Raw genomic sequence first — 16665 nt, forward strand, 5'->3', positions numbered from 1 at the left:
TGGCTCGTCAGCTGGCCTGTGAATTGTCTGTCCGGACTCAGGCTGAGTGTCTCCATTCCTTTGAAGTCTCTGTTTCTGTCAGACAGGGCGAGGGCTAAGCCCTATCCTGTGGCATCCCCTGGACCCCTGACCACCTCTGATGCCCCAGATGTTTGAGGAGGACGTTTGAAATGAATATTTAGACTCCAGCCTCTCATGCCTTCCCTTTTGTGCTTACGTTTAATACGCGATAGCATCTCTGCGCGGACGCTTCCGACAACGATTGGATCCAGGTGATTCTCTGTGGTTTCACAGTGGGAAGCATTCTTGGAATGGCGGGAAGATTTCAGGGGCGCCCTGCGATCTGTGTCGGCGGCTGCGAAGGAGATGAGGTGTCCGTCCCCACGCTCGTCTGTCCCCAGGGCTGGCTGTGCTAGCTGGATTTCCTGTCCCAGGACTTGAGGAGATCGTTGACTCTCTTCCCGGTGTTGATGGAGGGTCCGCGGGGGCACTGCTGGGGTCCTGCGTGGGCCGCGATTGCCGTCTGGCTTCTGAAACAGCCTCCCACTCCCTCTCTCTTTCCCGTGTTCACCCAGGGCCTTCCTCTTGTCAGCAGGGGGCCCAGGGCCCGGGCTTCAAAGGTGACCAGGTGAGGTGGACACACCCACAGTCCAGAGGGGCCACCCACGAATCAATGCTCGTGAGCCCGGTGCTGCGGTCTGAGTGGCCCCGGTCGGTCGGCAGGGGGACGGTGAGGTGGCCTCCCTGGGGAAGGGACTGGCCTTCAGTGGCTCAGAGGCTTTGCTGTGATTCATGTTTGAAATGTTCCCTGAAAGATAACATTCCTTTTTGAAATTGGTTTTGCTTTATGTTTTTTTTTTATGTTTATTTGTTTATTTAGAGAGAGAGTGTGTGTATGTGTGCATGTGTGCAAGCACGTGCGTGCACAAGTGGGGTTGGGCCGGAGAAGGAGAGAGAGAGAGAGAAAGTCCCAAGCAGGCTCCAAGCTGTCAGTGCAGAGCCGAACTCAGGGCTGGAACCCACGAACTGTGAGATCATGACCTGAGCTGAGACCAAGAGTCGGACGCTCAACCGACTGAGCCCCCCAGGCGCCTTCCTTGGCTTCTAAATAATAAATTTTGTTGGGATCATGAATGATTTTCATGACTCCTTCAGGACAGACCCTTAGGCTTGGCTGTCAGCAGAAAACCCACCGCATTTGCAGACACATTGTAGGTGAGGCTTTGCGTTGTTCCCATAGGCACCGAGGTGGTGAGATGTGGCCCTTCGGTGCTGGGGCGCGTTGCGTGTTTCTGCGACGGTTTCTGAGAGCAGAGCAGACAGAGGATGTTGGAGACAAAACATTTTAGGCAGAGTTGCAGGAGTGTCGAGGACGAATGTAGACAGAGAACGGCAGGCTGTGGCAGACGCCTCACCGCTCAGCTCCCGGCGCCTGCTTTCGGGCAGCGGGTGGAGGGGTGGCGCCGTGCGTCCATGGTTTGCGGTCCCGGCCCGCGGGCCTGGCCGCAGGCCGGGCTGGCCGTCAGCTGGCTGAGCACCGGCGGTCCCGAGGACGTTCGTGCCGCGCTCTACCAGCAGGACTTGGAGACAAGTTGCGATGTTGATAATTGTTACTTCATGTTTATGATTTTTTTTTTAAGTTTATTTTCATTTTGAGAGAGAGAAAGAGAGGGAGCGAGCAGGGAAGGGACGGACAGAGGGAGAGAGAGAATCCCAAGCAGGCTCCATGCTGCCATCGTGGAACCCGACACGGCGCTCAGATCCACGAACCGTGATGAGATTGTGACCTGAGCCAAAATCGAGGCTTGGAGGCCACCCAGGCACCCCTCTGTTTAGATGCTCTCCACCGGTGGCCCTGCCCTGTGGTCATTTCTCACTTAGAATTCCTTTGAATCATTGGGTCGTGGAGGAAGTCCCGACGTTGTTTTCTGAAGATGAGGTTTGTGAAGCCAGGGCTCCGCTCTGACAGTGCAGATTCTACTTGGGATTCTGTCTCCTGCTTGTACACACTCTCTCTCCCCCTCTTAAATAAATAAATAAACTAAAAAAAAAAAGATTATGGGGAACCACAGATAGCAGATGCCTGCCACATTCTTTCCCTGTGGGAGTGTCTTTTTTTTTTGTTTATTTATTTATTAAAAAAAATTTTTTTTAATGTTTATTTATTTCTGAGAGAGACAGAGACAGAATGTGAGTGGGTTAGGGCCAGAGAGAGAGGGAGACACAGAATCGGAAGCAGGCCCCAGGCTCTGAGCTGTCAGCACAGAGCCTGACGCGGGGCTCGAACCCACGAGCTGTGAGATCGTGACCTGAGCCGAAGTCGGACGCTCAACCGACTGAGCCCCCCAGGCGCCCCTATTTATTTACTTTGAGAGAGGGTGTGAGCGGGGGGGGGGGGGGGGGGGAGGGAGAGAGACAGAAACCCAAGCAGGCTCCTTGCTTAGCACCGACGCAGGGCTCAGTCCCACAATCCTGGCATTTTGACCTGAGCCGAAACCAAGATCCGGACGCTCAAGCCACCCAGGTGCCCCTCCCTGTAGGCGTGACTCCACGTATGCAGTGTCTGCGTGCAGGACCTTTGATTGACCTGTGCCTCTCTGGTACCCCTCAGCAGCACACGCTAGCCCCTGTTGACATTGGTGTTTCTTTCCTTTGTGGTTCCTTCCTGCCGCGCCCAGGGCGGGCCTTCTTCTTTTATGGCAGCAGCTTCCTGGCTGACCTCCCTTTCGTCTCAAGTCAGCGTTGGCCATCGACGCGAGTAGCCTTCCTGGGAGCCCCGAGGAGCTGTGTTCCGCCCGACAGCGTTCACGGGGTTGCGACCCTCTCCCCGGCCCCTGTCGTCGAGGTGCACCCCGCCCTCCACCAGGAGCTTGCAGGGCCCGTGAGCGGGTTGGGAGTGGAAGAAAACGGCCCCGCGCTGCGTCCGTCCGTGGATGTTGTGAAATGCCTGTTGTCGAGGTGTGCCCACCACGGGTGTATCCCCAGCCAGGGTGGGGGCTCTGTGTAGTTTGCCTCGGGATTGTTTTTAGGAAGTGCCGGATAAGGAAGAGCGGGAGCAGAGTCCGTCCTGAACGAACGGCTCGCTCCCACGGGGATGCTGCCGGTTTTAGTTTACGTTGGGAGGAGAAGGGCCGTGACGCAGTGTCTGATCAAACAAAAGAAATCTCTAAATCGCCTTGAAATCGATCCACTTATTAAAGGACAGTCTCATTCTCAAGAAAGAAATTTTAGCAGTGAGCTTTATCTTGTGTCCTAAACCGGGAAGGCGTGGAGACAGATGGACGAGAGCCGTTGCTGCACTTACTCGGTGGGGCAGGTGTTCGTTGATTATGAGGCTGTGTTCGGTTCGGTTAGGATGCCGGGGTGGGGGGGCATTCACTTTGGAATGTCCCCTCTCTGTGAAGAGCTTTCATACTATTCCTGCTTTCTACTTTCTAATCTTATGCTCTAATAAACTTTGCCTGCTGCTCAAAAAAAAAAAAAAAAAAAAACAAACCCAAAAAACAACAAAAAAAGAATGCTCGAGACTGAGAACGTGGATCTCCGTGAGCTCAGCGCCTGTCACCTGCCTTGCATTTCCCCTCGAGATCCCAGCACGCTCGTTGCCTTGGATACTAGTCTAAGCTTCAGCTGGCCGAGCAAGCTATTCTCTCTGTCTTCAGAATGTAATGAAAATTGCACGCACGCACACACACACACACACACACACACACAGAGTCCTTGACTATTGTATTAAATCATTGTTATAACTGTCCCCCTGCTTATAGAAATAATGTGTTTATGGAAAATTTGGAAATACACACACAGAAGGGCCAGGCACAGAGAAGAAAAGAGGAATCATCCACTTTGCACTCCTCGGAGATCAAAACCGCCTGTGACATCTTATGTTTCATTCTGTGTCCTTTGCGTCTGTGGATTCACACATTTCGAACAGTAATTATGGACATTGTTTTGTGCCTTCCTCTTTTTGCTCAAGTTATGTGTGGGTGCCTCCCATGCCACTTACTGGTCCTTGAAAATAGGTCTTTTTTTTTTTTTTTAAACATTTATTCATTTTTGAGAGGCAGAGACAGAGCACGAGCAGGAGAGGGACAGAGAGAGAGGGAGACACGGAATCCAAAACCAGCTCCAGGCTCTGAGTTGTCAGCACAGAGCCCCACGCGGGGCTCGAACCCACGAAATGAGAGATCATGACCTGAGCTGAAGTCGGATGCTTAACCGACTGAGCCACCCAGGTGCCCTGAAGATACGTCTTTTTTAATAGCTTTATTGAAATATAATTCACGCACTACAGAGTTTACCCTCTTACCCACGGAGTCTGATGTGGGAGACAAAGAAAGGCAAAAGAAAAAAACGACATTTCCTCACAACTCACACCCCATCGACAAGTCCCTGAGCCGGGCAGAGTGACCTCCCTCCAGGAGCTCAGCTGCCTTCATGTTAGTATTTGCTCAGGGCAAAAGGCAATTTTAGCTTAACATTAGCCTGACCCTCCCCAAGATCCTGTAAGTCTCCTTTAACATAAAAATTCCTTTCGAGACTTCCTTTATCTCCACCCCCAAGATATACGTTGGCAATCATCCTCCGAGCATATGGCCCCTGACATACATCTACAGCGTCTCATGCTGAGGTTTATCAAACAGTAATAAATGACCTTTTCCTAACAGCAGCCAGCCCCTCAAGGTCCTGGGAACCTTGCTTCCAAAATAACCTTAGAGACTGTCCCTAACCCTCTCCCAGCCTGAAGTTGTATAATCGGTCACTCCTCACAGCCCCACTGCAGCCTTTTCTGCCCACAGGTCCTGTCCCCATGCTTTAGTAAAACCACCATTTTGCACCGGATTCTCTAGAAATTTTTGTTAGCCGTTGGCTCCGAACCCCAGCGTTTCCCACTAACGGAGTCGTGCAACCTGAAAATACGTTTTTAAAGGCATTGTCCTGTTCCACCGTGTAACAGATGGCATCCTGTAACACGCGCCTTTTAATTATGCCCTTCAAGCCAGACCTGTGGGCTTCAATAGACTTAAGTTTGGCATACTTAGACTTTACACTGTTGAGTTACTTGGAGTTAATGTGTAAGCGTGTATGTCTTCATGGTAAATCTCTGTGACAAAGTGTTTTTGTTTTCACTTCTTAGATAAGGAGACTGGGTAGTTAATTGGATTTTCTTTTTAAAATTTCACCCCGGGCAGGGTTACAAGAAAGGCCAGGAAGTCCTTGTCGCTCCCTTGGCTCCCTCGTGCCTCAAGTTGGCTTCCCAGACTAGGTCGGGGTGTGTCGCCTATAGACCCACACGCAGGTGTCCCCGGTGGCGGCCGAGGTGGTACCAGGAAGCCCACTTGTTCACGAAGGAGTCACGTGAACAACATCTCTAGTTTGTTTAAAGCCGTTAAGATCTCTGCAGCAAATCTATTCTGTGTGCCGATCTCTTATCTGATTTGTAGAGGCCTGTGATGTGGGGAGGCTGCTTGCTCCCAGAACCCTGGGTGGGCGGTCTGCAGGGGTGGGAGGGGCCGGGAGGGAGAGCTCTGGCGCTGGTGGGGGGGGGGGGCGGGTACGGACATGACTTTCTGATGTTCCCTGTCGGAAAGCTACCTGTTGTCTCTTCCCCTTGCATTAGCCTGCTCTGTAGTGGTGGACGCAGACTTTAAAAGCAGGGAGACTCGGACAGAATTTAGCCTCACACGAGAGAGCTGAAGCCTCAATTAGGCTTCTGGAGGAGGGCAGCGAGCGGACTCCTGAGTTCAGGAGCCGCCCTGGCTCGGGTTCCTGCTGAAACAGGAGGATGCAGCCGGGGGCCCCCAGGTTCCTGGTTGCTGGGGGGGGGGGGGGGCTGGTTCTTGTGCTGTATTGCAGGTTTGGGCTGCGGAAAGTCCATCTGATGTGCTTCTTGGCAGGTTGGCCCTTCCTTCTTTCTAGCGGTCTTCCAGACGGGAGTTAGGAGGCAAACCTGTTTTCCTTTTTTTTCAACAACTTGACACCCCCCACCCCCCAGCCCTGCGGTGTATCTGCTTTGTGTGCTCCCCCCCCCACCCCAAGCCCCGTGGTGTATCTGCTCTGTTTGCCGTTACGTTCCAGTTTCTGACTGACTTCCTTTATAAATTATGAATTTGTGCGGCTTCAGCTCTGCTCAAAGTTTTCCTTGATGCTCTGAATCTTAACGAGCACTGCTGGGGATTGGGTGGCTTTGCCTCAGACGAGCAGGGGATAGTGAATGTTGTGGCAAACCCCAGTCTTGCTTCCTGTTTGTTTTCCATTGGGCCCGGTTGTGGGGGGGGGGGGGACCAGTGAGTCACAGCTGTCAGTATGGGGAGCGGAAAGCAGGATTGGCCAGTGGAGCATGACGCGCTTTCTTCATTCTGCAGAACAGCTTGGGTGTCCTTGCACGTGAGCCCGCGAACCCACGTTCAGGTTTGATTGTACCACTCCATCCACTGAATCTTTTAAATTACATGTGGTTTATCGAGTTAGTTCAGTAGGAGGAAACAGATAAAGGAACCCGTGTGATTTTGTTTTGAGTTCTTTGGGTGGTGGCAGGCAGTCATGTATTTTTAATCGGTGAGGTGACAGGCCCTTGGGTGTACCGGGGGCTTTCAAGCAGGGGTGGCGTCGGGGTCCACGGGCGCTTATCTGAGCTTCTGAATCCAGCAGGCTCTGAGCACAAAGGTTTTCACAGCTCATCTTGTGGCAAAGCGGATGTGACCTAGTGTGAGGTTGTCCATAGTCTTTATTGCACAGATAGTGGATATTTGGGCATTTCACTGCAGAAATTTTAATGGTTTGGATACTGAATGTTGTTCTAGACCCTTCTGGGTGTGTTACATGAGACGTGAGCTGTGTACCATATTATTCTTTCATAAGTCTGAGAAGTTTTGAAGTTCCAAACAAACCTGGCACCAGACGACTGCACGGGCACTGCCCAGGCCTTACAGGTGGTGCCGGGTACCGGCCCCCATCGCCGGGGAGTCCCCAGCCTCTCCCACCTCACTTCCAGGGTGTGCTCGAGGCCCTCGGGCTGGGCCCCGAATCATACGGCAGCTTGCTCCGTGCCTGTAGGGGTGCTTCTGTACGGCTGGCGAGCTTCGTCCTGGAGTGCAGCTTGAGGACCGGAGAAGTCCTCGGGCCTCCGAGCTCGTCCGTACCCACCTCTCACTGCAGGGGTGAGGATGTTGCTCAGGACGGGTTGGAATGAGCAGCGGTCACACACTTTCAACGATCACTTAATGTTTTACAGCTTCTCAGAAGGATAACTTTTCAAATTCAGAATTAGCCTCCGGGGATAGAAGTGTCATTTTCAGTTATATTGCATTGGAGAAGAAATGTTTCAAAGTTCAACATGGTTATTTTATATACCGTTATGCAATTTTTGGCACATTAAATGTAATAGCCCTTACGTTCTCTTAATGCTATAACTGTATTATTAAAAAACATCAATCTGGAACTTTTGGAATGGGAAATGGAAATAAAATACCTAAAAGGCACTTTGGGGTATAGCTAAGAACTTAGAACTTAACCACATTTGGAATCAGGCGAACACTATTAAGATTTGCGGGGGAGCAGAAGACACATTTGATTGCCTTAAGGATACTTACTGCTAATGTCTTGAGCCCACTTGTGGAATTAAATCGGTTAGGTCAAAAACGTTTTTCTAATTCGTGTCAATATATTTTTGGGACCTTTCTTTCTTATTTTCTTACAAAGGCATAACTCAGGATGTAGGGGTTGGGTGTGCAAGGACGAATCATGTTCTTTCTTTCTGTGTCTTCATTAATTTCACACTGTCACCTGTAAAGCGACCTCACGGAAGTTGTCGCTTGAAATGACGTCTGGTCACTAATGAAGGCTGTACTTGGTGGCAGGCATGGGGACGTGGGGGTCCTTTTAGTGTCTCGTGGGACTAAAAGGTGACCATTGATTGGGCTCACGCTAGTATTTCTGCATAAGCACTTGGAGAGCTTCAGACGTAATAATTTTATAATTAAGTCCAATTATTTTACCGAGAATTGTGTTTTGAAACTCATTAAATGCAGGTGTAGAGGTTGAGGGGATGTAATGTGTCCCGAGGGTCAGCTGGAGGAAGAGGTGGGCTGCGATCGGGGATGTTTGGGTGCCGCATGAATCCCCCGCCTCATCCTGCACTCCCTTCCTGACCCCCAGGGAGATCCAGCGGGAAGACCGGTGGGGACAGGAGCACCCAGCGCAGGGACCTTTAGGAGAGGATCAGGGCGGCCGGAGAGCTCAGGCTACTGGATGCGGCCTGTTAGGGGGTGAGCATGAGTAAGTGGAGGCAGCTCTCGCTCAGAAATGGTCAGAAGTGTCCGAGCCTGATGCCTGCCCGGAGTCCCTGCCGTGCGAGGGAGGCGTGCGGGCTCACATGTCCCGAGAGGGGCTCTCCCCTGCCCTCCTGGGGCGTGAGGCCAGGGGCGGGGGGAAGGCTGCAGGCCCGCTGCCAGGGGTGCCCACCCGGGGCTGGCTGTCCCTTAAAGCAGCCCACGGAGTGTCGTTCCCTCAGCTGGGCTTTGTGAAAGGGACTAACGGTTGAGGAGTGTGTGCCCTTTGCAGACTGAGGACAGAAGAAGACTGTGGGGACCAGCTGGGCTGCCACAGTGGGGCAGACAGTCTTTCTGAAAGTTAGAGGGACCCGATCTGTGGAGGTAGATGGTTTTCTGCGAGGAGGGCTTCCCTCCCGCCGGGCCCAGGGCTGACTGAGCGAAGCAGCTGGGAACTCGCTGCAGGGTATGAGTCCCCACCTTGCTGGGCCCTGGGAGCACGGGGGAGCCCCTGGGTTTAAAGATACTGTGGGGCAGCCTTTAGTGTGAGTCACCGTGGCCGCAAGAAGGCCACAGTGATATCTCCGTGGAACTTCTGGTTCTAAGCGGCTTGTCCTCAAAGGCTGAGTTTGCTAGAAGATAATTGATCAACTGTATGGGATTGTTGAAGCTGATCACTTACGTATTGGAAAATGACTAACAAAAACAATATTGTTACTGTCTGATTGATTTTCTGCCCTTTCTCCTGACAACAGACAAAGGGACCTTTTTTTTTTTTTTTTTAAGGTTCATAACAAGAAGATTCTCTGGCCTGTGTCTCCAGGAAGACACTGCTCTCTTCAGTATGTCTCTCTCTGGAGGCAGGGGTACAGCCTCTTTAAAAAGTGATTTGTCGGGGCACCTGGGTGGCTCAGTCGGTTAAGCGGCCGACTTCAGCTCAGATCATGATCTCGCGGTCTGTGAGTTCGAGCCCCACGTCGGGCTCTGTGCTGACAGCTCGGAGCCTGGAGCCTGCTTCGGATTCTGTGTCTCCCTCTCTCTCTGCCCCTCCCCCGTTCATGCTCTGTCTCTCTCTGTCTCAAAAATAAACAAATGTTTAAAAAAAATTAAAAAAGAGAAAGTGATTTGTCATTAATAAGTACTTTTTTTTTTTAAGACTAAATACTACCCCCCCCCACTTTAAATTCTGTTTGAACACAGGGATCTTCTCTTGATGCGATAAGTAAAGATCCTGTGGGTTTCCTCGCTACCCAAAAATAGTGCGCCCCCACGAAACCTTTTCTAAGCCGAAATGGTGCGAAGTGGGGAAGCAGTTACCATCGATTCCTGCGGAAAACAACTTTGGGCATTCCCAGACCCCCGCCCCCCCCCCCCCCCCGGTGACCCCTCTTAGGCTTCTGTGCCACCTTAGGGACATGTGCTGCTAACGCTGCAGACTGAATGGGGGAGAAGCCCAGACACGCACAGACACAGCTCCCAGCTCCGGCCGGCCGCCCCGAGACGCCGCGTGTGTCTCCCACCGCCGCCCGGCCTGCTGCAGGTCCGACTCCAGACTCACTTGCGCTTCCTGCTTTTTTCATAAAAGGCAGAAGTCCTCTTTGGATTTTTTGGGTTGTGGAAACAGGTGCCTTACTGCTTCTGCCGGGAGGCCTTTGGTAACGGCGAAGTCCCGTCGCCCGGAAGCAGGTGACACGTGTTCCACGTGAGTTGCCGCCATGGTCTTCATGATAAACCATTCGTGCGTCGCGTTAAAACCAGCGTGACAGTCACCGCTGCCATGTTCTGTGGTCGCTGGCAGTTCTGTTTTGGAGGTTGTGGGCAGTGCCCGAGACCCGAAACAGGAAAAGAGGAACAGTTCGTTGGAAAGGACGAGACAGACTCATCATTCGTAGACGGCGTATTTGTAAACCTACAATGCGGGTCAAGGATCACCAAGAGGCAGTTACATTTAATTAGGAATTTAATAATGTGATGAGGGAAAGTGTCCACATTCACCACGAGACCACAGTGGGGAAAATACACGGATAGAAGCACGTGTCCCCCAAACATCCATGACATGTCTAGGAAAAATCCTAAAAGAAATGTGCAAGACTGATTGGTGAAGAAAACTAAAAAAGGAAAAAAAAAAAAAAGCAGTACTGAGAAACATTAAAAAGAGGTTCAATTAAATGGAGAAACACACTGTGTTCCTGTATAGAAACACTTGCCAAATTTAATTTATATGTTTAACATGATTTTTTTTTGGCATTTTGTTTTTATTAACATTTTTAAAAAATATCTATTTATTTTTGAGGGAGACAGAGTGTGAGGGGGGCAGGGGCAGAGAGAAAGGCAGACAGAATCCAAAGCAGGCTCCAGGCTCCGGGCTGTCAGCACAGAGCCCGACGCGGGGCTCAAACTCACAAACTGCGAGATCGTGACCTGAGCCGAGAAGTCGGACGCTTAACCAACTGAGCCACCCTGGCACCCCTGGTGTCTTGAATCAATGTTTGTTCATTTAACATTATAAGAATTTAAGAGTCATTCGGTTAGGAGAATATGATGGTGTGCTGAAACATTCCCTTATTTGCTTAAAATTTAGGTCATATCCACCACGTGTTCTCCGTGATAAGAAATGCTGTGAAGAAGATCTTTACACATAGAGATTTCCCCTTTATTATCTTTTTTTATATTTTCTATGACAAATTCTCATGTGGAGTTATTGGATCAAAGAAGACAATTTAAAATACTCAATGTTACCAATATGCAGTTTAATGCAACTTTAATCAAAGTATCTATGGGATTAAAAAATTGAATAACTGATTAATTTGGGGGGGAAAAGCGATGAATATAGATGTAATAACTAAGTAAAAGTTTTAAAAAAATTGTGAGGAAGGAAACCTAGCCCTCCCAAGTATTGTAAAGTGCTGCAAAGATAAATTATTTAAATCAGTGTAGTAGAAGTATTGATTGATGGGATAAGGGAATAAATTCAGTTAGCTAACCTGCAGTAGGGTTTGGTCTGTCTGGAAATTTATATATGCTAAGGGAATCATACAAACCTGTCAGTCTGGGAGACATTCTTGTTTGTTTTTATTTATTTATTACTTTAAAGATTATTTATTAAAAAAAACCTTTTTTTACATTTATTTATTTTTGAGAGACAGAGAGAGACAGAGCGTGAGCAGGGGAGGGGCAGAAAGAGAGGGAGACACAGAATCCGAAGCAGGCTCCGGGCTCCGAGCTGTCAGCACAGAGCTTGACTCGGGGCTCAAACTCACGAACCATGAGATCATGACCTGAGCGGAAGTCAGATGCTTAACTGACCGAGCCGTCCAGGTGTCCCAAAATGTTTATTTGTTTTTGAGAGAGGGAGAGAGTGTGAGTTGGGGAGGGGCAGAGAGAGGGGGACAGAGGATCCGCAGAGGGCTCTGTGCTGACCGGCTGACAGCCCGACGTGGGGCTCGAACCCATGAACTGTGAGATCATGACCTGCGCCTAAGTCAGACACTTAACCAACAGAGCCACCCGGGTGCTCCTGGGGGACATTATTTAACAGAGAGAATTGGTATGATCGGCTAGTGTTTTGAGAAGAAAATTAATCCTCGTCTTGTATCATATACCACAGTAACGTCCAGATGGCTTGAAGGGTTAAATGTAAAACACAGTAAAACACTGGAAGAAATCCATGTAGGCCCTCACTGAGCAGGGAGTTCCTGAGCCCCAGGTCTGGGCCAGGTACGGGCACACACGTGGGTCCACTCTCCTCTTGGGTTGGGGAGCCTCGTCAGAGAGCTCTGCCAGCAGGAAACGCCGTGCATGGTGGTGCTGCCCTGCTGGGATGTGGGGGCAAACCTCCCCGAAAAATGGCCACTGTGGGCACTGAGACCGCAAGGGAGAGTCAGAGTTGGTGGAGCGGGAAGGGCCGCCTTCCAGGCCGGGGAAGCTGTGGCTGGGAGCGGGGCTGGTGGAGAAGCAGGTGCTCCTAGGAGGCACTTAGGAGGCAGGATGAGTCGAGGGTGGGCTCTGGTGCTCAGCACCGGGGGTCAAGGCTGGTGACCCCACTCGGAGCCCTCTCACCTCTTTGAAACGATACCCCACCGCCCCTGCTGGGATTTGTGTTTCCTGATGGATCCTCACCACCTACAAATAGCGATCGGCACCTAGCAGGTGCTCAGTAAATGTTTGAAGGGCAAGTTCCGGGTTTCTGGCTTGAGCAGCTGGGTGGGCGGGGTGTTTCCAATACTGGGCTGCTGGAGAAGGAGCAGGTGTGCAGGAAGCTGTATCAGAGGATAGACCCAAGGTTTTGCATGTCAAGAAGCAGAGAATGAATCAGAGGGTAAACGCCAGACCAGAGAAGTATTTGCAACAAATAATGTGGATGCGGTCTTTAATATGGAAAGAGCACATGAAATCAATCAGAAACGGTTGCCTAATGACGGTATAGTAGCATAAATGTGAGTAGAAAATCTACAAAAGATAAAAGATACAAATAATGAATACACCTTTGAAATAGTGTTACAAATACTGAAAGAATGCTCACTGAATCAGTGTGATGATTTTTCTCTCATCAAATGATTAATGATTTCAAGTAATGGGAATAGTGTAACCTGGTCGCAGCGTAAATTTGTGCAGAGTTTTGGAACGGATTTTGGCAGAATGTATCAAATGCCTTAATACTTTTTAGTGAACTAATTCTGTTTCTGGAAATGTAGCATAAGGAGGGAGGCCTGTGGAAGCCTCTCCTGCTGCAACCCGTCCCCCCCCCCCCCCCCAGTGCCCACTTTACTCTGAAGCTTCTGGAAGAAGGCAGTTACTCCTGCAGCACCCCCGGGGGCAGCACAGGTCGTAGGTGAATGGAAAGATGGCTGGAGAGGCCAGTGGTGGGGACAGGGCTTCATGTGTTCTGGGAACATTTCTGAAGCCTGGAAAAGTGCATCAAGGGCACTCATTTTGAAATATTTGTTGTTTCTATTGTGTTTTTAGATGAAGACAGTCAGTGTTGCCTTAGTTTTGTGCCTGAATGTCGGTGTGGACCCTCCAGACGTGGTGAAGACCACCCCTTGTGCTCGTTTAGAATGCTGGATCGGTAAGTGTGCCCCTCACCCTCCTTCCTGACCCGCGGGTAAGGTCCCTGTAGGGGCTCTGGGCTGGGCTGGCCTTGCCTTCCACTGGTCAGGTCCCTGGAAGGCTGGCACTGGTTTGTGTGAATCTAAGGGTTTCATTTCATTTCTTTCTTTTAAAACAAAAAAAAATTTTAATGTTTATTTATCTTAGAGAGAGAGAGAGACAGAGCGCGAGCAGGGGAGGGGCAGAGAGCGAGGGAGACATGGAATCTGAAGCAGGCTCCAGGCTCTGAGCTGTCAGCACAGAGCTTAACTGACTGAGCCCCCCAGGCGCCCTTGAATTTGCCCATATCTGGCACATGATAGTGGCTACGTACACTTTTGAAAGAATGGAGTGACTGTGATCTGTGTGCAGATCTAGGCGAGGACGGAAGGCGTGGCCAGAGCCGCGTGGCTCAGTGTGGAAGGGAGATGGGAGCCCCGCGGCCTTCATGCACTCTCCTCGCGGGCAGAGAACAGTAGGCTCTCACTATTCCGCATACTCCTTCTTGGTTTGCTCAGAGTTTCTGTCAACAGTCAATGCTGAATCTTACAAAATGCTCTCCTGTCATCTTTTGAGATAATCACCAGGCTTTTCTTTTTTGGTTTGTTGATGTGGTGAGTTGCGTGGATGGAATTTTGGTTGTTGAGCCAACCTTGAATTCCTGGAATAAACCCCACTTGTGTTATCTTTTTTATATATTGGTGGATTCAGTTGCTGCTGTTGAGGAATTTTGCGTCTGTGTTCATGAGTGATACTGGTTCCTGGTTTTCTTTTCTTGCAACACACTCGCACGGTTTTGGTACCAGGATGATGCCGGTGCCATAAATGCGTTGAGAAATAGTCCCGTCTTTCCTGTTTTACGGGAGAGCCGGTAGTGAATTGGGTATTATTTCTTCTCTAAATTTCGGCATAATTTAACAGCGAAGTGTGGGTTTTTCTTTGTTTCCACTTTGAGTGTTTGGCTTTCTCTTTTTGATAAGATTGGGGGCAGCACCCCCCTCCCCCAGCTTTCTGCATCCCTCAGCAAAAGCAGAAATTGTCTTCATCTACTTTAAATAACAGAAATTACAAATGACAGGTTTCCTCTGCTACTTGAAAGCTGGCTTTGTGCCGCTTGGATTTGACAGAAGGTCTCTCTTAGTGCCTGTTTTTGCTACTGGAAAGGGCCCCCCCCCCCCAACCCTTGGCTGATGAGAGGTGTCCTACCTTCCGGTAGCCCGGGAGATCTAGATTCTATTCTGAATTGAAAAAGGAGTTGTTTTTCCCACTTTACTTGCCTGTCTCACTGTCTTTGTCTCAGAGCCTCCCCGCGTGCGGCCCAGGCCTCTCGTCCCCCGCGCTCAGGGACAGAGTTGCGGTTTCCGTAGCTGATTTCCCTAGAGGCCTTCTTGGCTCTCTGCCACGTCCTGGTGCTTGTGCCGCTGAAATTGACTTCTTATTAGCCGCCACTGACTGTTTCCTTCACTTACCCCTTCTCAGAGTGGGATTTCGCCAGTTGTGTTCTGTTTTCTCCCTCTTTAACTGCTCTTACGTTAGGTTTTTAAAGCAAAGCTTCTCAACCTGGGTCCCGCCGTGAGCTCCCAGGGATGGTGGACTCCCCGGGACTGTGTGGGTGATGGTGTCTGAGTAGAGAAATGCACCTTCCAGGAGAGGATCCTTGGGTTTTATTAGATTCCCTGGGGAGGCTCCCCCCACCCAAAGAAAGAAACCAAAAGAGCCCCTCCTTCCTACCTCACACAGTCTCTTTGATGGGTGTTTATGAGACAATGTCAGTGGAAAAGAAAATAATTCCTTGCTTCCTTCTTGCCATGAAAAGTCCAACAAATAAATAGACGTTTTATATTGAGCTTTTAAAATTTTTCTGCAATTCAGGAAATGTAATCTACTCTGTACTAATTTCAGTGGATTTTCAGTTCAGAAGGGCATTTGCCGTTTTTTATTATTATTATTTTTATTTATTATTGTTATTTTTAAAAGTTTAAATCCAACTTAGTTAACATACAGTGTAATAACGATTTCAGGAATAGAACCTGGTGATTCAGCACTTACATTTAACACCCAGTGCTCCTCCCAAGGGGACTTGTTTGCCTTTTCTAAGCTTAAAACTTTGCATTGACCTTTATTAAAACTTGGGTAGGGTTGGCCCTTCTGATGGTGATTGTATCAATATGGCCTAAGAGAAAGCAGAATCCTGGAGATTTGATTCAGCAAACTTGCAGGGGCACGAGCAGTGTGTGTTAAGATTTTATTTTGGGGGAAAGAAAGGAGAAGAAGGTCCCAAAGTTGCAAGCACACAGAACTAGAAGGCTTTTTTTGTGCTTCACACGAGAGTAAGCTGTTGACCTGCTGACCACTGCCTGGGAGTTTCAGTGCACAGTTCCCAGGAGCGTGACCCAGCGCGGCCGTCGCCAGCGGGATGGACGTGGGCACTCTGCTGCCTTGTCGGCCTCGACTGTGTGTAGGTCTCCACCTGTCTCGGATGCCGTTTGTGGCACAAGGGCCTGACTCCTCATCGTGCGTGGCCATTAATTTAATCTCATCCAAACCGGACCAGGTCCTCAGTCTTCGCTCGGCACTCGTGACCTGACGCCCAGAGGATCCCAGGCTGTGTTTAGGACACCGTCCCCGTGTTTCCTCAGGACCGAGTTTTGGCAGTGCCTCTTCGGGAGTGTCGCGGAAGAGATGTGCCTTCCTCCCACGGCATCTGTCAGGTGGCACGTGATTTTGACGTGTCCCGTTACCGCTTACGACTCGCTTATGGCACGACGGGGTGGGTGCCGCCAGAACCCGAGGCTGCGAGCGCCCCCTCTCCGCTGTGTCAGCGATGACAGTTCTGGGGGGAGGCGCGCTGGCTGAGTGCGTGCTCCTCATCAGACTGTGTCTCCGGTGTGAACCCAGTGGGTCACGGTCCAGTGTCACCGTTGACTGTGTTGATGCTCTGCTTGTTTCCGGGTTAGCCAGCCGGCCCTGTTCCCACCGGCTGACGTGGCCCTCGTCTGGCGCCACTGTTGAGTGCCTCCTTACTTCCCGCTTGTTCTTTCGGCCCTTCCCCCGATGGGCCACACCGCCTGCGAGCCCAGGTGCTGTCGGCGGCATCCGGATTTAGAAACGGAGACCCCGGGGCCGGTGTTGTCATGAGAAGCAGTGTCTTGCCACTCGTCTCCCCTTGCCAGAGCAGGGGACGCACGCGTGTGCACGGGTGTGCTTCCTGTGCACACGTTCACATCTGTATTTCCGTGCTGTCTGCACACGTTAAGAACCATGCATTGTGCCTCGTCTCCAACCCAGTGGGATTTTCCATATTCGT

At 50.4% G+C, this 16665-nt stretch overlaps 1 protein-coding gene across 1 annotated transcript in view; it reads left to right on the top strand.

Moving 5' to 3' along the window:
- Nucleotides 1-16665, top strand: part of RPTOR (regulatory associated protein of MTOR complex 1) — a 334568-nt gene that overhangs the window by 60021 nt on the left and 257882 nt on the right. Inside the window, 1 exon segment of the mRNA XM_030297026.1 lies at nt 13236-13338. Coding sequence (XP_030152886.1) covers nt 13236-13338 — 103 coding nt within the window.

Source organism: Lynx canadensis, chromosome E1, assembly GCF_007474595.2.
Source record: "Lynx canadensis isolate LIC74 chromosome E1, mLynCan4.pri.v2, whole genome shotgun sequence".
Taxonomy (NCBI): Eukaryota; Metazoa; Chordata; class Mammalia; order Carnivora; family Felidae; genus Lynx; species Lynx canadensis.